The sequence below is a fragment of the Petromyzon marinus genome, chromosome 44 (assembly GCF_048934315.1).
Source record: "Petromyzon marinus isolate PM22_M1 ecotype Great Lakes invasive population chromosome 44, UKy_Petmar_22M1.pri1.0, whole genome shotgun sequence".
Lineage (NCBI taxonomy): Eukaryota > Metazoa > Chordata > Hyperoartia > Petromyzontiformes > Petromyzontidae > Petromyzon > Petromyzon marinus.
Genome location: NC_133710.1, coordinates 4,999,028 through 5,023,347, shown reverse-complemented (window position 1 = coordinate 5,023,347; position 24,320 = coordinate 4,999,028). Strand labels below are relative to the sequence as shown.

The window sequence follows — 24,320 nt, the reverse complement described above, 5'->3', positions numbered from 1 at the left end:
CTGACGGTAATTGCAGAGAAAATAATCATAATTCCGCGTCAGTGCAGCTCGTTACATAATGACGGCCCGGTCACAGTGTGACGATACCGAGCGGGAATCATGCAGTTTAGGAACATAAACCATCATCACGCAAACTCCAGTCATCCTCGCATCAGCGACTTTTGGCTCGCCATCGAAGAAAGACGGTCACTGCAATCACGCGCTTTCAGATGCGCTTCGGCGGCCGTTTGGAACGCTCTTCCTTCCAATATTATGAAGCCACTGGAGCTTTTCACTTTTAAATCATCATCTGGAGTGACAAACTCATTTAAACTTTTTGTGTTTAGTTGTTTGTCCTAACCCCCCCCCCCCCTCCACCCCTCCCCGCACCTCCGATTAGCACGGTTGGCTACGTACGGTGTGAAAGAAGTTCAATATACGGTACATACATGCAGCGCAAAACGATGGGGACGGAATCCTACCGAGGCGAGAATCTTTCCGCGCGAGTCAGGAGTCAAAACAAACGGGTCTCTCGATCTACGGCGAAGCTGGAGGACAGCCACATTCATTGACGTCTTCAGACAAAATGTGTCGTGTCTTTTTCCCGGGTTGTCGGCCTCGTTATGCACTGCGACATGGGTGGTGCGCGGACCCTTCGTGTCGCAGAGCTGCCAAGTGGCCGTCCATAAATGACGTCACGCGATTTTGGACGATTTTTGACCGCCCCCCCCCCTCAAATATGACGTCACAAAGCTCTGCCCCCCCCCCCGCCAAAAAAAAATCAAACATGCTTCAAATCGCTTTAAACTATTGTCATTGTAGTGCGTATTTAATGTGCCGCTGCACTCTGATGTTGTAGGAGAAAGCATGTATTAAGAAGTCAATTTAATTAAGTAGAACGTGTTGTCTATGTTTATTTAAAGTTGCGCATTTTGATGTGACGTCACATTTCTCAAACCCCCCCCCCCCATCGTCACAAATGTCTGACCCCCCCCCCCTAGGTGTGTGACGTCATTTATGGACGGCCCCTTACACCTTGAGATCCCTCTCACTTGATCTCCGTTCCACACAGCAGGGGGCAGCCCTTTCCCCACTCGCTCTGTCACCGGGAGTAATGTTCGTCACAAGACAGTCTGTTTAGAGCGCTCAACCAAATTGAATCAGATGGGTTTTTGTGTGTGTGTGTCTGTGTGTGTGTCTGTGTGTGTATGTGTCTGTGTGTGTGTCTGTGTGTGTTTGTGTGTGTGTGTCTGTGTGTGTGTGTGTCTGTGTGTGTGTGTGTCTGTGTGTGTGTCTGTGTGTGTGTGTCTGCGTGAGTGTGTCTGTGTATGTGTGTCTATGTGTGTGTCTGTGTGTGTGCAGTCATTGGCAACTGGGCTGAGGCTTGAGAACAAAGACAAAGATCCACCCGTAAAGCCTTTACAGATTTTTGGGGCAAGTGCTATTACTGATCACCTATGAAGGCCGGCACAGCACACGTGAGCATGGGTGGCCAGCGCCACGCCCGGCTACCTTTGTATCCCCAGTGACGATATTTACACACCTCACCAGGTCCTCATTTGAGGCTGAGTCGACCTAGAAGAGGCCCGGGACCGGTTCAGATAATCGTCACCGGTGTTGGCCAGGTCGAGCGGGCAGTGTAGCGTGGCATAGCGAGCTAACCGCTGCGCCACCGCTCCCCACGATAACCTGGGAACACCGTGGTAATCACGGGCCAGCCGTCTGGGATCGAACCCAAGTTCTGTGTGGTGCCGGGGCAGCGCGCGGAACCCCTGAGCCACCGGGCCACCGACTCCGTGGGCCTCTCGCCGATGCGACAGACAGTCCGTTTCAAAGTGTCGCCCTCGGTGCAGACAAGCACTTGATCACCCGCGGTGGCGGGGGTCTGTCGGAGCCGTTGAAAGCAGGCGTCGTCGACGGAGTGTATGCAGCGTTGTGTCCATGGCTTGAGTGGCTTCCTGCTCATGGCGCTTGGAGATGTCCAGGGTTTCTCTCGCTTTGTGCGGTAGGTGCATTCCCAGAAAAAGGGCGCACAAAGCGAAACCTGACGAGTAGCGCGTGCAGTACACACACAGTACACACAGTAAACACACAGTACACACACAGTACACACACAACGTTGTCCCACGTTCACCCGCATCATAGCCGCATCTGATTGAGCAACAGGCAGTGCTATTATAAAAGTTGTAATATATGAGAGTGTAACACGTTTCTTGAAATGAGTAAGGTTACTCTTGTAAGAGCTTGGGGGAAGAGAGACGATGATGGGAGGAGGGGATTAAAAAGTGTAGTGCTGCGAGGGAAGAAGCAGAAAGAGACGTGTTGTGACGTGCAGTGTGGTCAGTGGGTGGGTGAGTGGATGGGTGAGTGTGTGTTGAGACCTGCAGTGTGGTGAGTGAGTTGGTGAGTGTGTTTTAGACCTGCCGTGTGGTGAGTGAGTGTGTGTGTGTGTTTTAGACCTGCCGTGTGGTGAGTGTGTGTGTGTGTGTTTTAGACCTGCCGTGTGGTGAGTGAGTGGGTGAGTGTGTGTTGAGACCTGCAGTGTGGTGAGTGAGTGGGTGTGTGTGTTGAGACCTGCAGTGTGGTGAATGTGTGTGTGTTGAGACCTGCCGTGTGGTGAGTGAGTGGGTGAGTGTGTGTTGAGACCTGCAGTGTGGTCAGTGAGTGGGTGAGTGTGGGATGAGACCTGCGGTGTGGTGAATGTGTGTGTGTGTTGAGACCTGCAGTGTGGTGAGTGAGTGGGTGAGCGTGTGATGAGACCTGCCGTGTGGTGAGTGTGTGTGTGTTGAGACCTGCAGTGTGGTGAGTGAGTTGGTGAGTGTGTGTTGAGACCTGCAGTGTGGTGAGTGAGTGGGTGAGTGTGTGTTTTAGACCTGCAGTGTGGTGAGTGCGTGTTTTAGACCTGCCGTGTGGTGAGTGAGTGGGTGAGTGTGTGTTGAGACCTGCCGTGTGGTGAGTGAGTTGGTGAGTGTGAGTTGAGACCTGCAGTGTGGTCAGTGAGTGGGTGTGTGTGTTGAGACCTGCAGTGTGGTGAGTGAGTGGGTTAGTGTGTGTTGAGACCTGCATTGTGGTGAGTGTGTGTGTGTTTTAGACCTGCCGTGTGGTGAGTGAGTGGGTGAGTGTTTTGTTGAGACCTGCATTGTGGTGAGTGAGTGGGTGAGTGTGTGTTGAGACCTGCAGTGTGGTGAGTGTGTGTGTGTTTTAGACCTGCCGTGTGGTGAGTGGGTTGGTGAGTGTGTGTTGAGACCTGCAGTGTGGTGAGTGTGTGTGTGTTTTAGACCTGCCGTGTGGTGAGTGAGTGGGTGAGTGTTTGTTGAGACCTGCATTGTGGTGAGTGAGTTCGTGAGTGTGTGTTGAGACCTGCAGTGTGGTGAGTGTGTGTGTGTTTTAGACCTGCCGTGTGGTGAGTGAGTTGGTGAGTGTGTGTTGAGACCTGCAGTGTGGTGAGTGTGTGTGTGTTTTAGACCTGCCGTGTGGTGAGTGAGTTGGTGAGTGTGTGTTGAGACCTGCAGTGTGGTGAGTGTGTGTGTGTTTTAGACCTGCCGTGTGGTGAGTGAGTGGGTGAGTGTGTGATGAGACCTGCAGTGCGGTGAACGTGTGTGTGTGTGTGTTAGACCTGCAGTGTGGTGTGTGTTCAACACAGTGTGCAGGTTGAGACAAAACTGTCTCAACCTGCACACTATCTCAACCTGAGTGAAGTAGACCGAGTTTGTGATTGAAGTTCACGCTAGTTGTAACCACGGTATTAATAGTAGCGATAGAAGAGTGATAAGGAGGTGACTGATCGCTGGTGGGCGACTTACCGGAGTGAACCGGTGCTAACAGTGGAGGGTATTCGGCGGAGTGAACACCGTCACTGGTGAGACAAACACGGCCGGCCACACACCAGCCCCTTCGTGCGCCGCGTCGGCCTTCAAAGCCGCTCGCTCACGGCACTTGCCCCAGCAGCCCGAGTAGCCTGTATGGGGGAATTTTGCCTGTGTGTCGGTAGCCTTGGCTGGAGCTGAGTGTCATTGAGGCAAATATTGAGCAGACATATTTTACCACCATTGCTTTATTACCTTCAACAAAGCCATGCTATAAGCCCGTTGCCTTTGATATTGTGATCATTACAAGCCGGTTGCAACGTTAGCGGTGAAGGCGGTTCGCTGTTTAAGTGTTTGTGGCCGAAATAGGTGGTGGTGGTGGTATGTGCTGATGGTGGTGGTAGAAGGTGGTGGTGAGAGCGGTTGATGGTTACTGTTGGAGGTTGCGAATTGTGGCGCTGATGGGTCAGATGATCTTGACATTAGTAGTTGGTGATGGTGGTGGCAGGAGGTGTTGATATTAGTGATGGTGGGTGGTGTTGATGTCCGTGATGGTGGGGATGTATTGATGTTTGTGGTTCGTTGTGGTGAGCTGTTCATGATCATCGTAGTGGTGATTGGTGGTGGCATTGATGGAAATTCTTCTTGTTGATGGCTGCTGTGCTTGCACTTCAACACCATTGATTACAGCTGTCGGCCGGACATTATCGAGACATTAGCGGGCATGGCTGGGGGTGGCCACCGAAAATCGTTCATTATTGTTGACGACGCCTGCCTCATAGTTGTGGGGGGGGGGGCACAAGGCAAATAACGCGAGTGATTGAGACAGTGAGGACATTGGTCTCCTGATTGGGAACACTGCTGAGCCTGTGTCTACGCATCCCTGTGCGTTTTTGACCGCTCAGGGTCACGGGTTTGGGCTGTCTCATCCCGCGTGGTTCAGCCCGTGAAGAGGGGGGGGGGGGGGATGGTGTGGCGGTTGTGCGTGTGGTGGGGAGTGGTAGTGCAGCGGGTTGGGGAGCGGTAGTGCAGCGGGTTTTATAGCGCAGCGCTGCGAACCCGTGACAAACTATGCGCGACAATGAAAACGAGCAGAAAAATACGAAATTTTGCCGAGTTGGGGAAAAAAAGATACCGTTGCACATTCGACGGTCAATTCTGCTCCGTCGATTTACATTTTTCCCCCCTGTGTTTGTGCCAACTTTGTCACGCGTGGTGGCAGTGTTTAACCCTCTCTATTTGCGCGCACAGCCCTCTACGTCAATCCACTGCTGGATGAGGGCCTCCCGCACACCGTGGCGGGCCGCTGTGGAAGCAAGCGGACGTTTGCCGATCCTTTACCCGCGGCAGACAGCGGCAGGTTATTTTTTCGCAAGCGCTCAGTGTTGGAACCGAACCAGTTCCGTCGGCGGATCGCATGTCCTCGCCGTGTCTGGAAAGTAGTGCGTACCCCGGGCCTGTGTGTTCCCTCCCCGTTTTGGGATTGGTACGGACCACTCCGACTCTGCCTCCTGGCTGGCGGCCGCCCCAACTGTTGCGGCAGTAAATCAGACAGAGTCCCACGATTTATGTGTTTGTGCTACTCGTGTGCGAAACCCATCACGCCCGCCCGTGCGCCCTCTGTCTCGCCGAGGCCAACAGCCCTGATTTTCAAGCTGTTCGAGGGCCACACCGCCGATCCGCGGCGTGCGCAGCACGTGGTGGCGGGTGGCGTAACGATAATGAATTGGGGGGGGGGTCAAGAGGACGGGCGTGTAAAGTTGCCCCAGGGAGAGGGGCTGCCTAACCCGTGTGTGTCAGTGCGGCCGTTTGCGTGCGCTGTAAAACGAGACAGCCGATTTGAGGGTGATTTGAGAGGCGGGCGTTGATAACATAATGCAAGACAGAGACCGGAGTATCTGCGAGTGATTATTTCGTTTGTGCCCCGCTTGTCACCCGCGTTATCAATCAGCAGGTCACAGAAAGTCTGCCCGCGTGCGTGTGTGTGTGTCGGTGCACAAGCGTCGTGGTGACGTCACCGCCACTCAGTGGCGAATGGCGGTTGTTGTTGTTGTCGTTGTTGTCAGTGCGTTCGTGTGCCGGTGCGTGCGTCTGTGCGCGTCCTTGTACGCGCGCGCGTGTCCTTGCAGGCCGCCGCGGTGAGCGGTGGCGCAGTGGTTAGCGCGCTGCGCCATGAACATAGCACGGTTGCTTCGTTTGCCGACCACGGCTAACATCGGTGGCAATTATCTGAAACCGGTCCTGGGCCTCCCTATAGGTCGCCTCAACCTTAAATTAGTATACGCTGCTGTCTGCCAAACATCAGCATTGGGGAGAAAAATGCAACGGTGCGTGGTTCTCGCCACACCATCCACTCGCGCTGCCGTGCCGGCCTTAACAGGTGCTCGCCAACAGCACTTGTCCCAACAGCCTGTGCGGTCTACACTGGAGATCATTGTATTCGGTGTGTCCATGAGTGGAAATGCATCTATGCATTAAATCCTTGTGTGTGCGTGCATGTGCTTGTGGGTCCCTGCCCACCAGCGGCCCCCTGTGTGCCATGCGGGCCTTCGTAGGCACTCGCTAATAGTCTTAAAGCGGGCTCCACGGAAGAGCGGGTCATATAGTTGTGTTTGTGATTTCAAAACCAACCCCCCGCCCCCCCGAGCAGGTGATCAGGTACAGGGCGCTTTAATCCGTGAGTGGGTTCTGGTTGTTTGTGTCGTCTGGCTTATTATGAATCTCGAAGGCCCCGTGGGACGAAATAAATGGAGGTTGTTTTCGCTCATTAAGTTCGCGAAGCCGCCACACCTGCTCACTCACTCGCTCGCTCTCCTCTGCTGTTCCAATGGTTCACCCCAAACCGCAGAACAACGCGGAGCGATCCACTCTCTGCGTCTCCACTTTGCGGCCTCAATCTGCTGCCGGTCGTTTGCCGGTGCCGGTCCCAGTGCCGAGGCTGGTACCGGTGCCGCTCCTGGCACTGGTCCCGGTGCCGGGCCAGTGTTGGTCCCAGCGCTGGTCCCAGTTTCCGGTGCTGGCCGCCTCCTGCTCATCTCGTCAGCCGCACGAGCGCTTGATTCGTTCCGCAGCTGCTGCTGTGGCTGCGGCGGCAGCAGCGGTGGGTTATGTTGAGGCTCGCGGCCCGACGTTAGAAGCGCTCGGAGGCTGCATTCGGTGGTTTCCGCGGTTTCGTGATTCACGACAGACGCTCACCGCCGCCAGATGACCATCCTTGCCATCGTCCTTCGTGCGGCAAGATGTTGATGTAGAGCAGCAGCTATAATTGTCCGGATAGGTTCGAGTTTTTTTTTATTTTTTTTTACACAGACGACGATGGCCCCGGCTCGCCGCTGGCCCGGTTGTTTTACATGGGAGGTCTGTAGTGCTGCGCGAGCTACAGCAGCAGCAGCAGCAACAGCAACAAAAAGGACAAAAAACGTCGACTTTCAGGAGAACGAGTGCAGCAGGGTCCTCAAGGTTTATTGCACAACTGACGAGGAGTTCAACGGTCGTAGACGTAGCACAAGCGGTCCTAAAAAAACGTAGTGCAAACAATGCAGAGCAAGAGGCAAGAGAGATGATAGCGTCAGGAGCAGCGGAGTGGGGTATCGCTGTGAAAGTGCCTCTATGGGTCTCTGTGTGAGTCTATGATTTCTGTGTGAGTCTATGAGTCTCTGTGTAAGCCTATAGGTCTCTGTGTGAGTCTGTGAGTTTCTGTGTGAGTCTACGGGTATCTTGTGTGAGTCTATGGGTCTCTGTGTGAGTCTACGGGTATCTTTGTGAGTCTTTGGGTCTCCGTGTGAGTTATGGGTTTCTGTGTGAGCCTATGGGTATCTGTATGAGTCTATGGGTCTCTATGTGAGTCTTTGGGTCTCTATGTTAGTGTGTGACTCTGTATGTGACTCTATAGGTCTCTGTGGGAGTGTATTGGCCTCAATTGTATCAGGAGTAGCGGAGTGATGCATCGCTGTGATGATGCCTCCTCCTTCCTAATGGTGAATCGGGCATTGAGTCAGAATTTTAATTTTATTTAGACAGGGGGCATTAGATGAGCTATGAAGCTCTTTTTCACAGATGTCCAATAGGGGCGAATCAGCAAGTTGAGTTAGATGTCCCCATGGTCCTGGTCAGGGTGTTGACCACAGTCGCCACATCGTCGCATCTGTCACGAGGATTCGCACGGTTGCCTACGTACGGTGCGAAAGAAGTGCAACGTACAGTACATACATACGAGGAGGCGTTCGTTCGTGGTTTCTTTGCGAACACCGTTCGGCCTTCCAAGCGTCATCATCAGGGCTGAAGTTGCATTGTTGAAAGTTTATGACTTTGTTTCTGCGTTGCCAGTTACCCAAGAGTTCATCGTTGCGTTCCATATTTTTTAAAATTAATTCTCGTAATGGGCAGCCACACCTGGACTTGCGAGCCAGAGGTCGCCAATTCAACTCCCACCACCTCCCTGCAGGCACGGCAGTTGAAACAGCGGGAATGAGTTTCATAATTCCCCCTGCCCCAACCCCTTCAATGAATGGCAGCGTGCGTGTGGTGGGGATAAACGTGGGCACTCCCACCTCTTTCAATGTTCAGCTGGGCGCCGTGACGGTGAGATGTTAGCTACCTCACCTCGCATACAAGAGGTCGTGAGTTCGATCCTGACCCTGACGCCTGGTGTATATTTGGAGTCTGCATGTCTCTCTACCCGCGGTCGCGTGGATTTTTCCCTCCACATTTAAAGTCAACGTGCATTTAGAGTATTTGGCTGCGATAAGCCACTTCGTTGAGCTATAATTTTTAGTGGCCAGGTCGCTTCTGAAAAAGAGCTGTACAGCTCAGTGGGCCTCTTGCCTGATAAAGACCCACGCCCACGGTGCAAGGAAGGCCAAACAGAAGAGTCCACCACTCCCCTTTGAGCGGTGGACTCTGCCGTCAGCAGCGACGGAGTGAGCGAGCGTGCGATCGCAGCGCTGCTGCGCCTGCAACCTTTGTGCACGTGGTTAAATTGACCTAGTTTGTTGCGTAGATCAAAGCCAGTTGGTTTAATTGGAGGACGCATGTTGCGCAGCGCTGGGAGGCCACTTGAGATGCGTTGCGAGCGAGGCTCCTAATGAAGCCTCGCGCTTTCACTTCCACGTTTTGTTTGTTAACGGGACGCAAGGCGCCGAGCTGGAGTGATTTCAATTTTAATAACGATCCAAATTTTTTTTTCCCGTCGTTGTTGTTCGTCACTCCGTTAATATTACGCGTGCGCGCGCAAAGCATGTTCGCCGCATCCTGCCGCGCGCGTGTACACGAGCGTGTGCGTGCACGTGCACACGCGCGGCAGGGTGGTGGGGAGCGGGGGGAGCGGCGGCGCCGCGGCCGCCGCTCCGCGCTACGGACCCGGCTCAAGGACAACATCGAGCGACCGAACAACCAAACCGGTCGTCCCGGGGCCTGCCTCCCCCGAGGTCGACTCGGCCTTTAACGAGTGCTCGCTGCGTGCGTGCGTGCGTGCGTTGTGCTCCACCACAGCCCAGACCAATCCCCCCTGGAACCTAACTTGGGAGCTGGTGGGCGACGAGGCGGGGGAGGGCGCCACGGAGCACGAGCTTGGCGAGGTGCGCCTGCGCTGGCAGCCACCGCTGGAGCCGGACATCCGCAGCGGGTGGATAACGCTCGAATACCAGATCCGCGTACGGGACAACAGCACCCTCAACTGGACGGTAAAGGCCCGAGATTGAACCCCTTTCCCCCGGGAGGTGTCCTTCGCGGAGACGGAGCAGGTCGAAGTGCCCTTTTAGAAATACGACGCAACACGCCAATGTGCCCAAAAGAAAAAAGTTTATTGAACCGATGCATACCACGTATGTGTGTACGTGTGTTGAATTTCACTCGCACCGCACTGAGCCAACCGTAGTAATTCGAGGTACCACCCGCTATTATAACAATGATCTTAATTAATTTTTTTTTCTACCTACGTGACTTTACCGAAAGAACCAAGGAGTATGAATTCCTGCAGTCAAGAAAGCTTCAAATCAAGAATGGTCTTAAATGTATACGTCGCTTGCTTAAATTACTCTTACAACTCAAAAAGGGGCTTGCGTCTCATCCCCAACATTTGATGGGCAACTCCAGTGGCAGCTGTCTCTGCGCGACACAAACGTGGCTCAGCTTCGGCCTGCAAGTGAGCATTCGTCCGCCATTATTTAAAACGCCGGTGGCACACGACGGCCCACTCCTGTGAATCGCGTCACGCGATTTTTGACGTCCACCGCGAAACGCAGGCGGCTCGGATTTTACAGTTAATGAGCGGACACACTCGGCGATGTTAACCAGGGCGGCCGCTTGGTTTGAACCGAAAAGCGTTCCCCGCTCGGCATACGTCGCCGCCGCCGTGCGTGCGTGTACGGTGAACTTTTTCCACGCCGTACGTAGCCAACCGCGCTAATCGGAGGGTGCGGGAGACAACAATAAACTAAACACATAAAAGCAGTTCGAAAGAAGTGAGTTTGTCAATCTATACGATGATTTCAAAGTGCATAGCTCCCAGTGCCTTCCTAATATCGGAAGGGCTGAACGTTCCAGACGGCCGCAGAAGCGCAACCCTGGCTTTCCCCACGAAGTTTTTGTTTCCTCACCTCTGGCCGCTCACTGACCTCCTTGCCCCGACTGGACATCTGCGGAAAAAAAAAAAGGTTCCACGGCTCATCTGATACCTCCGGGGAAAAAAAAAAAAGATTCTGATTATGATGACTTCCCGAACGCACCTTCCAACGACATCTTCCCCCCTCTCACCTCCACCCTCCTCCGGGCGCAAAAAAAACTAAACCCCCGGCAAATCGGGGGGATTCACGTGTCGGGGGACATTTGCGAGCACGTTGCTTTGGCCCCCTCATTCGCAGCTCCCCCGCTTAATTAGAATCAACTGCCAGTCTCCTAAAACGGAGAGAGAGACACAGAGAGAGAGAGAACGAGCCCATGCCTCCCGAGGCCTTTGGCTCGTTTAAAACAGCGGTGGCTGACGCGGTCACCGTGACCCTTGTTTTTAACGGCCCCCCCCCCCCCCCGCTGTATTTCATTTCCGAGCGTCGTTTCCCCATTCCGCTTGCGGAGTTTGACGCTCTTGAAAAGTGGCGCGTGGGTGCGGGTGGTGTCAGTATGTGTTGTGTGACCCGCCGCGCTACGAACCCGGCAACCCGTGTTCGATTATCCGAACCGGTTCTGGGCCTCCCCTAGGTCGACTTAGTACCTGGTGCGGTGTGTAAATATCACCACTAAGGAGACAAAGGCGGCCGGGCGTGGTGCTGGCCACCCACCACCTCGTGTGCTGTGCCAGCCTTCATAGGTGCTCGCTAACAGCACTTGCCCCAACAGTCTGTTCAAGGCTATCGGGGGGGTCTTTGTCTTTTGTGTGCTTGTATATTTTTTCATGTACGTGTGTGCGTGCTCGCACGTAACCATGGTTATCACTCATTTGTACGACGTTTGCAACTGAAAAAACCCCCCCCCCATCAAAATCGACCCCTTGGGATATTATTATTTTATCAAATCGTTTTATTCGCTTTTTACCGTCTCCCATTAGCTGACAATTCCGACGATGGGGCTGCTTCCCTACCTGCCCGAACACCAGCCTACTTATCTGTACAGCTCAGTGGGCCTTACCTGGTAAAGTTTTAATAAATAAAAGCATAAAACCCCGTGCGTCCCGTTGCATTGCATCATCACCACCTCCTCCAACAGTCTGTTCATGCTATTTGGGGGATCTTTGTCTTTGTGTAGCGGTTGGCGCGCTGCGCTACGAACCCGGCGACCCGAGTTTGATTCCCGCTCACGGCCAACACCAATGACAATTATCTGAACTGGTCCTGGGCGCCTCCCCTAGGTCGACTCAGCCTCAAATGAGTACCTGGTTTCAGTGTGTAAACATCGCCAAGAGGGAGACAAAGGCGGTCGGGCGTGGTTCTGCCCACAGACTGCGTCATGTGCCATGCTAACAGCGCTTGCCTCACCGGTGTGTTAAGGCTATAGGGGGATCTTTGTCTTTTTGTGTGTGCAGGCATGTGTCTATCAGTGCATATGTTTGTGTGCGTGCTTGTTTTTGTGTATGAGTGTGCGTGTGGGTGCACGCCTGTGTTTACATGTGCGCGCGCGTGTGTGTGCATGCGTGTTGGTGTGCGTGGGAGTGTGTACGTACCACGTGCGTGGGTCTTCCTGTAAGTGCGTGTGTGCGTGCGTGTTTTACGTGTTTGTTTTTTTTTTGCGCGCGCGTTGGTGCGTATGTGAGACGTGTCGCGCGTCCTAGCGGCGGCGTGTTGATGGGTTGCCTAGCAACGTGAAGTGTTATTGGAGAGGAATGAGTGACACGCTCACACACTCACCAATCCGGTCGGCCTTCCTTGCACCGTCCCTCTCTCTGGGTGTGCTCATCCCCGTGCGCGCGCACGTGTGCGTGCGCGCGCACGCGCTCGCACGCACACGTGCGTGACCAGGAATAGCGTAAAATATGCTTGCACGTGTGCCTCTGTGTGTGTATGTGTCTCTGTGTGTGTGTGTCTTTGTTTTTGTGTGTGTATGTGTCTCTGTGTGTATGTGTCTCTGCGTGTGTCTTTGTTTTTGTGTGTGTATGTGTCTCTGTGCGTGTGTGTCTTTGTTTTTGTGTGTGTATGTGTCTCTGTGTGTGTCTTTGTTTTTGTGTGTGTATGTGTCTCTGCGTGTGTGTCTTTGTTTTTGTGTTTGTATGTGTCTCTGTGTGTGTGTCTTTGTTTTTGTGTGTATGTCTCTGCGTGTGTGTCTTTGTTTTTGTGTGTATGTGTCTCTACGTGTGTGTCTTTGTTTTTGTGTGTGTGTGTCTCTGCGTGTGTGTCTTTGTTTTTGTGTGTGTGTGTCTCTGCGTGTGTTAGTCTTTGTTTTTGTGTGTGTCTCTGTGTATGTGTCTGTGTGTGTGTGTGTGTCTCTGTGTGTGTATGTGTCTCTGCGTGTATGTGTCTCTTTGTCTTTGTATGTGTCTCTGCGTGTGTTAGTCTTTGTTTTTGTGTCTGTATGTGTCTCTGTGTGTATGTGTCTCTGTGTGTGTATGTGTCTCTGTGTATGTATGTGTCTCTGCGTGTATGTGTCTGTGTGTGTATGTGTCTTTGCGTGTGTGTGTATGTGTCTCTGTGTATGTATGTGTCTCTGTGTGTGCATGTGTCTCTGTGTGTGGGGTGCGGTGGCGAAATGGTGAGCGCGCTGCGCTACAAACACGGCAAGATGAGTTTGATTCCTGCTCACAGCCAACACCAGTGACTTTTACGAAACGGGCCTGGACCTCCCCTAGGTCGACTCAACCTCAAATGAGTACCTGGTGTGATGTGCAAACATCGCCGTTGGGGAGACAAAGGCAGTCGGGCGTGGTGCTGGCCACCCACTCCCTCGTGTGCTGTGCCGGCTAACAGCACTTGCCCCAACAGTCTGTTGAAGGCTACACGGGGGATCTTTGTGTGCCGGAGTGTGTTGGCGCTGTGGCACACACGCGTGAGTCATATGGATGATATGTCCTCTCACGTTGGGCAGCGCACCCGCGTGTTTTGGACTCAATGTTGATGGTTTAGCACGGCCGTAGGAATGCTAAGGTTGGCGCTGCGGAGTTTACAAGGAGCGCTCTGCACCGGGAGGCGGTGGGGGGGGGTGGCAGTGGCTACGGAATGCGCGTCACGACGGGCCTCCAGCAAGCGACGGGGGGAACGCTCGCGATTAGCGGCGCCACCGCTCCACAAACCCAGCGGCCCGATTTCGATTCTCGCTCACGGGGCCACCAACCTAGGCCGACCCAACCTCAAACGAGTTCCCGGTCCGATGCGGAAACATCGCCGCCGGGAAGCAACGGGCGGCCGGGCGAGCGTGCAGTGGTGGCCACCCGCCCCCTTTCGTGTGCCGTGCCGGCCTTCGCGGCGAACAGCGCTTGCCCCAACAGTCCGCTATAAGGCTTTGTCTCCGTGCCCGCCCCCTTACGTGCGTACCTGTGGCAGCTGAGAGAGGAGCACGTGAGCGTCATGCACCACGTGCTGCTGGGCCCGCGGCCCGGACGCCCCTTGGAGGTGCAGGTGCGGTGCAAGCCGCGCACCTTGGGCATCTGGAGCGAGTGGAGCGAATCGCTGCTGGTGATCACGGGTACGTGCCCTCTCGCGATCCCGCCACCCCCGCCGCTCCGTCCGTTCGTCGCCCGTCACCCGTCGCCGGTCGTCGTCGTGACGACTACGCTCGCTGCTCACGCCATCGTCATAGCACAAGGCGATCGCGAAGGAAGGCGCCGCCATCGCTGAGTAGGCGGGCAAATGGTTTTGCCGTGGTGTTCCCCCAATTGAGTCATTTGCGCGTGAATGTTTCCTCTCTCGTGTTTTTCATGTTGTCGATCGTAACACCGCAACGCACGGCTTACTCTTTTTCGAATGACGTCGCGGGGTCTATACGTTCGCGCGTGAAGCAGACACCGCCATCGTATTCACTGTTAACGCATCCGCAGTATTAACCAGGGCGGCCGGGGGTCTGGAACCGCAAACTCATGCTCTTGTTTGGCCACGGCATAACAATAGGTGTTCACATTTTAAAACACCAAACAATAATTTCAAAGACAATGCACGTATTATCAGAGCATGTTTTTTTTGCATGATCGCCACAAGTACGTGTGGTTAATGCAGACAGGATTCCTTGAAAAATAATTTTGTTTGGTGTTGTAACATCTTAACACCTTGACTTAAAGCGGTTGCGACTGCAGGAATTCATATTCTTTGGGTATTTGGGTAAAGCCACGTAGATAGAAAAATAATAATAAAAAATATTATTTTTAATTTTTCTATATTATTTTTTTTTAATCTACGTGGCTTTACCGGAAGACCCAAAGAATATCTTAACACCTGTTTCATTGCCAGAAAGGTCAAAACCTATCGCCAACGCGTTGTCCAGTCCGCCAGGTCCCGCAGCTGCTGCACAGATGATTCACAGCGACCTCCAAGATCTTGCAGTCTCATCTGACCCATAGACTCACACAGAGACCCATAGGCTCACACAGAGACTGGACATCTGTGAAAAAGAGCTTCATAGCTCATCAGATTTCTCCAGCAAATAAAGATTTTGATTCTGAGACCCATAGACTCACGCAGAGACTCATAGACTCAGAGGGGCACACAGTTCTGCCCTGACCAGTCTCCCACCATCTGCTCTTTGGCCTTCTCTTCCCCTTGGTCGCTGGACTCGAGGAAGACCGCCACCCCAATGCCTGTCTGGGCAAATCAGCCCTCGCGCCCCCACCCTGCACGCTCGCCCCACCGCTGTTTTCTGCTAAATCACATAGACAAACATTCGCCTGCCCCGTATTCTCTCCCGGATTGCTTCCCCTGCCTTGCCGTGGAAAATTCCCAGCATCCGTCAACAGACACAAAGAGCTCAGATGCCAATAACTCCTTATCGGGCTGCTTTCTTAGTCATATCGCCTCTGCGCGTGCTCGAGATGACGCCTCTGTCGCGCTACAGATCATGCTCTCGCTCGCTCGCTCGCTCGCTTGCGTCTGACCCACAGTGTCCGTGTTGTCTCTGTGGTCGCAGAGGGCTGGGACCTGCTGCAGGTGCTGCTGGTGCTGGGGGTGCTGGTTTCCTGCTGCCTCCTCGCCACGCTACTGCTGCTCCTCCGCTGCCACACACGGTTGCCGGCGCACCGCAGCAGTCGCTCGCGACGCGGCTGTCACACACGACACCCCATTTGTTCATTTTGTGAACGAAATCAGCGTAGAAAATATTCGACTGCAATCACCACTACTAGGTTACAGCTGCCCACTAATATCACTACCACCATCACATCACCACCACCACCACCACGATCACCTCCACCAGCACCACAACTAGAATCACCACCCCACGGCCCAAAGTGCCACCACTGTGACGAAAGGGACAAACGGTGGCGTCTCAATGATCACACAGAGCGAGGTAAATAATTGAGTAACGCAAATTTGAGACAGTGATGCTCGGGGGGAAGACCAAACATGCCCATTGGGTATAGATGTACTTTGCAAATATTTACAATTCAATTCTTGCGAATGGCAATATTATTCAGGAGCTCAATGCCAATGTCGAGGTCCTGCTGCTGCTGCTGGCCACAACGAGAGGGCTTTGGCAGAGAGAGAGAGCGAGAGTTCGTGTGGCGCTGCTGTTCCTCCTCCTCCTGCTCCTCCGTTGAAGGAGCGCAGACCGCAGTGCGGTTACTGTGCGGTCGATCATCGGGTTGCATGGCTACAATCACAGCACTGTCACTTGTGTCTTTAATGTATCTCTACGTGTCTCCCGTGAGTCTCTATGGGTTAACTGTGTGGTCCACAGTGTGGTTTGCATGGCCACAATCGCAGCTCTGTGTCTTATCTCTTTAATGTATCTCTGTGTGTCAGTATGTATCTCGACGTATCTCCGTAAGTCTCTATGGGCTTAACTGTGTGGTCCACAGTGTGGTTTGCATGGCCACAATCGCAAGCACTGTGGCTCGTCTTACTTCACCGATTGGCTGAGTTGATAATATCGTGGTGGTGGGGAATTGCGCGCCCCTCGCAGCAACACGTACCAACCAATGCAGCATCCGATTGAATGTGCGACAGCTCCAGTCGCATAGACGGAGGGAGCGACTCTGTGAGACATCCACAGACCGAGACTCGACTGGAACTGCACAGGCTGTCGTCGACCAGGCTAAGACTGTTGGTTGGAAAGCGTTAACGAGCAGAGTCTGATTGCCAAGCCGTTCCGATGGCGTACTTGTCGTCCGCAAGGCGTAACGTTACGCAATTAACCCACACCCGCAGCGAGTTTTGAGTTTATTTTGTTTAGCCAGGGTGAGAACTCAGGAGATCAGGATAGGAGTCGCGTTTTGCCAAAGGCGAAGAGTGACCTGGTCGTCACCAAAATGGCGAAATTGATACAAATTAAAACCTTTGTACGGAAAATGAAGCAAATATAAATCTGCAAAAAGCAACTGTCACATGATAAATTGGAAACAGCGCACAATCATAATCACATATTTTCTGAAATAGATTTCCAGCAACAAAAGTTAACTGTGACACATTACTTTAAAAAAAAAGATTCATGGGAAAAGTACGTATCAGAAACCAGTTTACAAAAAAAAACTTCAGTTACATCAAAATACATTCACGCCACGTGCGTGTTCCTTTCCTGTAGACACCTCCGGGCCTTTCACCAGGATCAGTGTAAACAAGCCCCGACTCTTGCTGATGAGACACTGAACGTCGAAACCACCCCCCCCCCCCTCCAGAGTTGTCTTGCATTACACCTGATTTAACTGCTGACAAAAAATATTTAAAAAATCGCTCCTCCAGAAGGCCGTGTGTGACTGATGGGATGTAAAAAAAAACCCACATTTTATTATTGATATTAAATATCTTTTTTTTTGTTGTTTGTGTGTGGAGGGACACAAATGGGACGAATGCAAAACTGCCTGTCCTGTCACGTGACCCCCCCCCCCTACGTGTGCATCTCGCTGACTCTACTTCGCTGCCTCTCCGTGAATGTCAGGATGGCCAAGTGGCTGTTCCCTCCGGTGCCCAGCCCCCGCATCCGCGGCATCGACCCAGATATGCTCAAGGTACTTGACTGGAACATGCCACTTTACTCGCACACACAAAGGCAAAGATTCGCCGCCCCCCAACCCCCCCCCCCCTCGTGAAGAATGTTTGGGGCAAGCGCTATTCCAACGCGGTGCACGAAGTCACGGTAATGCGCGACCAGCGTCACTCCCGCCCGGCCGCCTTTGTCTTCCCAGTGCTGATGATTACACACCAGCACCGGGCAAGCATTTAAGGATGAGTCGACCTTCGGGGGGCCCAGGGCTGCTTTAGAAATTCGTCACCGATGTTGGCCGCGAGCGGGAATCGAACTTGGGTAGGGCCGGTTGGTAGCGCAGTCCACTGAACGCTGCGGCACCGCTCACATACGCACATTCTGTATACATTCATGTGCGTGACCGACTTATATAACACACTGCCCACTCCCATATAAATATATACCTGCCCAGACAAATAGAAGCACACACACATATAACCACACACGCTTGCCCTCCACCCCCTCATACACGCACAGACTCACACCCCCTCTTTCATAATCACACACACACCCCACTTACAAGACGAAGATCCTCCGTATTGCCTTAACAGACTGTTGGGGCAATTTCTGTTAACGGGCGCCTATGAAGGCTGGAACGGCACACGAGGGGGTGGGTGGCTAGCACCACGCCCGGCCGCCTTTGTCTCCCCAGTGGCCATGTTTACACACCACACAGGTACTCATTTAAGGCTGAGTCTATCTAGGGGAGGCCCCGGACCGGTTCATTTAATCGTCACTGGTGTTGGTGACCGTGAGCGGGAATCGAAGAACCCCGGTCGCCAGGTTCGTAGTGCAGCGCGCTAACCGCTAAACGAACCACTCCTCTGTTACACACACACACAGGCCACACACACACAAGCCACACACACAGGCCACACACACACATGCCACACACACACAGGCCACACACACACAGGCCACATACACACAGGCCACATACACACAGGCCACACATACACAGGCCACACACACACAGGCCACACACACACAGGCCACACACACACAGGCCACACACACACAGTCCACACACACACAGGCCACACACACACAGGCCACACACACACAGGCCACACACACACAGGCCACACACACACAGGCCACACACACACAGGCCACTCACACACAGGCCACATACACACAGGCCACTCACACAAGCACCAACCGAGACTTGCCGGAGGTACTTGACTCAGAGCACGCCGCCCGCGCCCCCCTCCACTACCCAACACACGCCCAGACACGCTGTGCCACACGCACACTCACACACCTCCTCCCCTCCACCCGCACCTCCTCCACACCTCGTCCACACCCCGGCGCACGCGTGGTCTGGGTGCTAAGCGGGGGCTGCCCGCACCGCGGGTGCCGTGATCATTTTCGTATAATTAAAATATTTCTAGGGGGATAATCCCTGGGGATGGAACGGTCTCTCGTTTGCAACGGGGTTTGGCCGACGCATGGCAGTGGCGCAAAAAACGAAAATTTCAAACTGGTACCATGTATAGCCCGACGAAAGGCCCACGGTTATTGTATCTTTGGCCGCACTTTTCAAATTGCTGTAAAAATCGAGCGTTACCATTGCCAATTCGTAACAAATGAGTATTTCCTGACTATATGCATACACGCGAAGTAACCCGAGTAAAAATAACGTGATTGATAAATACAGCTATTAACCGTTACATTGGGAGATTTGCAAAAGGCTTTTTTTTCAAAAGTATTTGTCGCCGCGATCTTCGTGGTTTGTATAATTACCTGAATGCTTGTCGGGTAACTGACAACGTAGTTCTCGGCGCTCATAAGCACTGCTGGTTTCTAATGTTGTGATGATTTGTGGACACAGGGGTGGGTGCTTAGTGTCGAGCGAACGGCGCGGTATTCACCTCGGCAAAATCGCAAACGGCGCAATGAAAATGTCAAATGCGTTCACAAAGTTTGACGGGGAAACTGATATCGCGACGAGCGTCGTTGTCTTCGGGGGGGCGGGGCGGTGACGTAGCTTAGCGGTTCGAGGTTCGCCCTGGCGAATGCAGCGGCTTGTAACGACCGTAAAAAAATTGCCGTCGGCTTCACAGATGGACGCTAAAGATCTCTTGCGACGGCAACCGAAAATGAGTAGGCAGCACGTGCTGGCGTCGTGGTAAAAAAAAAATCTGCCAAATTTGAAAAAATAAATGTACAGTGCAGTACTCAACAAGTTACTTAACTAGGCGGTGTGGTGGGGGGGGAAGCTACAGAGCAACATCACCCCCTACTGGTGAACTAATGTCCATGCAGGCCGGCGCTGCTTACATTTTGCAGTACGGAGGGACACGTGCCACTAGGGGCCCCCGTAGCTAGACCACAGCGGGTCGTTGAAATTATTGAGATGAGGTGTGACGTAGTCAGATTTGTGCTTAAATCCTCGTCCTGAATGTGAATATCTTATCGTAAACATTTCTACCGTGGCCCCCTCCACCCCACTCCCCTACCTTTCGCAGTGTCGCCCTGTAATCTCCAAACTTTTAATCAGCGAGGAGACGCGATTGTAAAAAGACAATCGACTTAAAGTAATAACGTAATTTTTTGTAATATTTCAATACCTTTAGTCCCAATAAAGAAAAAAATATATAATTAATACAGCACTACTACAGCTTTACTCACTACATTAAAGGGCATTGGAATGATGTAGACCAAACTCCGAACGCGGACTGTGCACGTGTGTTCACACAGAAGGGGCCGGTGGAGGAGTTCAACCGCATGATCAGCTCCTTCCATGGCTTCGTGTCGCCGGTGATGCACGACGACCCCTGGCTGGAGGTCACGGAGGTCACCTGCGAGCGTGACACCCTCCTCGCAAAGGTCAAGGGGGGGTGGCGGTCGACCGGGCCGGCGACACCGACGCATGGTCGCCCCGTGTGGCCCGGCGAGGCCGCGGCCGCAGCGGCCACCATCGAACCGGATCTTCTTGGCTACTTTCACGGCGATCTCCCCGAAAATTCTGCCAAATCTACGGCCAACGCCGACGACGGTTACGACGATCGGCAAAAACACGGTGATGGTGGTGGCGGCGGTGGCTCCGAGGCGATGCGTTCGGCTACCACGCTGCCTGGAGAGTGTTACACGCAGGTGTGGGACGTGAGCCCTGACGGCACGGTGTGCCTGGCCTCTCCCGCCGCCCAAGCCCTACGACCGGCGGCGGCAGTGGCGCGCCCGGCAGCCCCTGCGGCCCACGTCGGCGAATCCGCCGGTTCCAAAGAAATCGCCGAGTCGTCCGCGAGCCGTGGGAGAGACGTGACGGTGTCGCCGACGGGCACAGGGGATTCTCAGCCCCCGCCGTTTGTTCTCGAGCCCCCCGCTCTGGCGATTACCACCACGCCGCCCGCCCGCCTGGGCCCGATGATAGCCAGCGACACGCACGTGCCGCCAACTTCTCCACCATCTCCTCCTCCCCAGAGCCACCAAGCGGAGGGCTCGTCCCGTCGCTCCGATCCCCACGATGAGCGTGACGCCACCGCCATCGCTGGTGCCTCCTCCTCCTCCCCCCACAACGACGACGACGACGACTGGGAGGACGCGACACCTCTCCCGCCGCCGCCTCCCCCCCACAACTCGTCAGACAGGGCCCCCCTCCGCTCGCCGGACTCGCCGCCCCCGGTGCCGGACTACACGGCGGTCCACGCGGTGGACGCTCACCAGCGCCTGTTCCTGGACGTGCGCAAGGACGTCGTCAAGGGCAACGGGGATGCGCACAAGGGCTACCTCCCGCCGGAGCAGCTGCGAGCGCTGCTGCTGGCGTCAGCCGGGGTGGGGGTCGGGGTGGGGGTCCGGGTCGGGGTGGGCAGCACGCAGGGGTACGTGGGGGAGGAGAGGGCACGCTTCATTCGCTCGTAACTCGCCGGTTGTTTTTTTGCGCGCGCGTTCACAGAGCTGCACACGCGTCCATTGCGCTTGCATTCAAGTGTTCGTTCACGTGCGCCACGTGTAACCCCTTTAAGGGGAGTGGGGGTAGAAGGGGGTGAGAGGGGGGTGTGGTGGGGGGGTGCATGGTTCCCCCCCACCCACCGCCCCCCCTCCCACCATCCATCCGTTTTGCTGCTGTGCGTTTGATTACGAGTTAAGTGTCTCTCCCTGGGTTTGTATGAATGTACAGTCTGTTGATAAAGCTGCGTGTAAATCTTAAACGGGTGTAGAAATCTGACGAGTTGGCTGCAGGAGTCGCTCTCGCCCTTGACCAAATCACCTCGAGTGGGCCCGATCTTGTCAGGCGCCGGGAGCTAAGCGAGGCTGGAGCCTGGATAGCGTTCAGACGGTCGTCCACGCACACGCGCACGTGCGCACACACGCCGGATGTTGTAGGCAGCTGCAGGACTACATTGTGGACGACAGAGGGCAAGGCAGCAAAAGCCATTGCTGTACCGGTGGTGAGGTATTGGGATGTGTCATGGGACATCCTTTGCCAGTACCAATCAGTTTAGAGTATGTTTTTTTGTTTGCATTCTGACCACAAGCATTGTGGTTAATGCAGACATGATTCCTTATAAAAGGTTTCAGTTTGGTGTTTTAACATCTTAACACAGCTGTTTTGTTGCCAGGAAAAAGGGGAAAACCCCTATTATCATATGGGGATGTAATCGTCGATCTATGGATTGACAATAGAGGGTTGTGCATGTACACGTGTACAAGAGTCCCTCCCTACCTCTCTCTCTGCCTCACAACCCATTCAGTACAAACCACTCTCAGAATTTTAATTTAATCTCACACGAGAAGCTCGCGAATATCACGCGCGTGTGTCAAAGACACGTGCGGGAACGTTTCCGAGAACTGCCCGGGAGGGAGAGATATTGGTGTCGCCAAAGGTCGACTTTGTGGAATTCTACTGCGGTGTCTCGTGTTGAAACGTCGCCGAACTTTTTTGCACAGAAGCTGTCGCGTTGACAGCAGCCTCCCAGACACGGCCGACGGTCGTTGGGGATGCCCAGGATAATGGGGATAGTGCCTCCGCGCCTAACGCGGGAATGTACGGTGGTCGTGTTCCAACGGGGGGGGGGGGGGGGGGGCGGGTGGTGCAGGAGTTCACGGGTTTGGGAGACTTTCGTGGTGCCTTGGGCCAGACGTGAACGGGTGACTTCATTTCGCGCTTTTTTTCCCGTGGCCACGCGGAGCCGGGAAGCGAGCATCCTGACGCTGCTGATCTGGCACCAGAGGAGGGCAATGCCAGCGAGAGAGTGGAATTCCGCGGTTCACGCCGTGGAGTTCTGCGACGGCGTTGTTTTTAGGTTGCGCTCGCTCACGGCAATTTGTCTGTTGAGGATATACGGAGGGGGCGTGGGTGGGTGGGGGGGCTATTTTTGTCTTTGTTGTAACAATGCAACCCGAAAACACGTCCCCGAGAACGAGAAGGGAAATATATTTATATGTTCGACCCGGCAACAGCACCGTGTATCTAATTTTATTTCTCTCGGTGACTTCTGTTACTGCCAGGGCCTTCACTCTTGCAGTGACAGAAGCGACCGAGGCGAGTGTGTTAATGCCCCCCCACCTCCTCCTCCTCCTCCACGTCCACCCCCTAACCCCGCCAAAGGTATTGGAAAGTGCTATTCGGCCCCCCACCCCTGCCTTTACGTGATGGCGCATACAGCCACTGTTTACTGGAAACAAGGAAAATGTGAGGAAGGTGGTCGCGGTTGGGGAGTTGGGGGGGGGGGTCACCTTCAGGAAAATAGCGGAAGAGCTGGGAGGTTGCAATTGTGTGTAACATTGTGTGTATAATTGTGTGTAACATTGTGTGTAACATTGTGCGCTTGCAGACTCTCGCACGCCGTGCCCTCTTCTCGTGTGTGTGTGTTGTGATTTTCGTGGTGGTGGTGGGGGGGGGTTAATTTGTCGTGCGTTGCGCTCACCCCCCTCACCCCCCCCCCGTCGGTGTTGTTGTTGTTGTGTCTGTGCGTCGAGATTTCAGTGCGAGTGGAGATGTGCGGCAGATAATTTTGCTTTCGCGGATGTCGCCACAGATGTGGACATTAGTGGGGGGGGCTATTTTGTTGTCACGGTGACGTTTACTGTGTCTCGTGGTTGCGTCAACGTTTTTATTGTGAACGTTCTGTTGCCTTGTCATCCGTCAAAGAGCTTTGATTGTAACGTAAAGGGGGACGGCGTCTTTACAGAGGAAAGAGTGCAGAGTGATATTTAGATATACATATATTTAGAGATACGCTAAATCGATATTTTGTTTTAATGAAATAAACTAAAAATAGTTTTGTTCACGCGATTGTCTTGTTCATCCGTCGCCTCTCCCTTTGCCACCTCGCGTTGATGACCAACGCTCCCCTGTTGCCACTTTTCATTACCCACTGCTCATTACCCACTGCTCATATCCGAATAAGTGCTGCCGTTAATATTTTAAACTAGCTTTACTACCCGGCTTCGCCCGGGACTTGGATTCGCCACGCCCGGCCGCCTTTGTCTCCCCAGTGGCGATGTTCACACACCACAGCAGTTACTCGTTTGAGGCTGAGTCGACCTAGGGGTGGCCCAGGACCGGTTAAAATAATCGTCACCGGTGGTGGCCGTGAGCGGGAATGGAACTCGGGTCGCCGGGTTCGTAGCGCGGCGCGCTAACCGCTGCACTACAATGCGTTACGCTTCCACGTGCGCGGGTCACATGACAGATGTGACGTCACAGCTCACTTGCCGTGCAAAAAATATATGCATTATTGAGCTCCCCCCCCAAAAAAAACCCCACAAAAGTCATTTTTTAGAATTTTTGCATGGTGTACAGTCTGTAAAGTACCCACATGGCAAATTTCAAGTTTGTTGCATGTCGGGAAGTACGCTAAACATTTTGAACAGACACACATAATCACAACTTTGCCTTTTATATATATGGAGATAAAAGTTGAAGAAACGTTTATGAGAACAGGGACAACATTCGGGTAAGGGGCCGTCCATAAATGACGTCACGCACCTGGGGGGGGG

The 24,320-nt window shown here is 53.7% G+C and overlaps 1 protein-coding gene across 2 annotated transcripts in view; it reads left to right on the top strand.

Moving 5' to 3' along the window:
- PRLR (prolactin receptor) overlaps positions 1 to 23,608 on the top strand; it is a 59,279-nt gene extending 35,671 nt beyond the window's left edge. Inside the window, exons 1-6 of one of the 2 annotated variants that reach the window (XM_076073959.1) lie at positions 4,811 to 6,885; positions 9,276 to 9,466; positions 13,748 to 13,889; positions 15,321 to 15,417; positions 17,286 to 17,355; positions 20,076 to 23,608. In XM_076073959.1, the coding sequence (XP_075930074.1) occupies positions 6,282 to 6,885; positions 9,276 to 9,466; positions 13,748 to 13,889; positions 15,321 to 15,417; positions 17,286 to 17,355; positions 20,076 to 21,236 (2,265 nt within the window). In that variant the 5' untranslated portion in view covers positions 4,811 to 6,281 and the 3' untranslated portion in view covers positions 21,237 to 23,608. Of the gene's footprint in view, positions 1 to 4,810; positions 6,886 to 9,275; positions 9,467 to 13,747; positions 13,890 to 15,320; positions 15,418 to 17,285; positions 17,356 to 20,075 lie in introns of those variants that run through there. The other variant, XM_032970545.2, reaches the window with a different exon arrangement.
- The last annotated feature ends 712 nt before the right edge of the window (positions 23,609 to 24,320 follow it).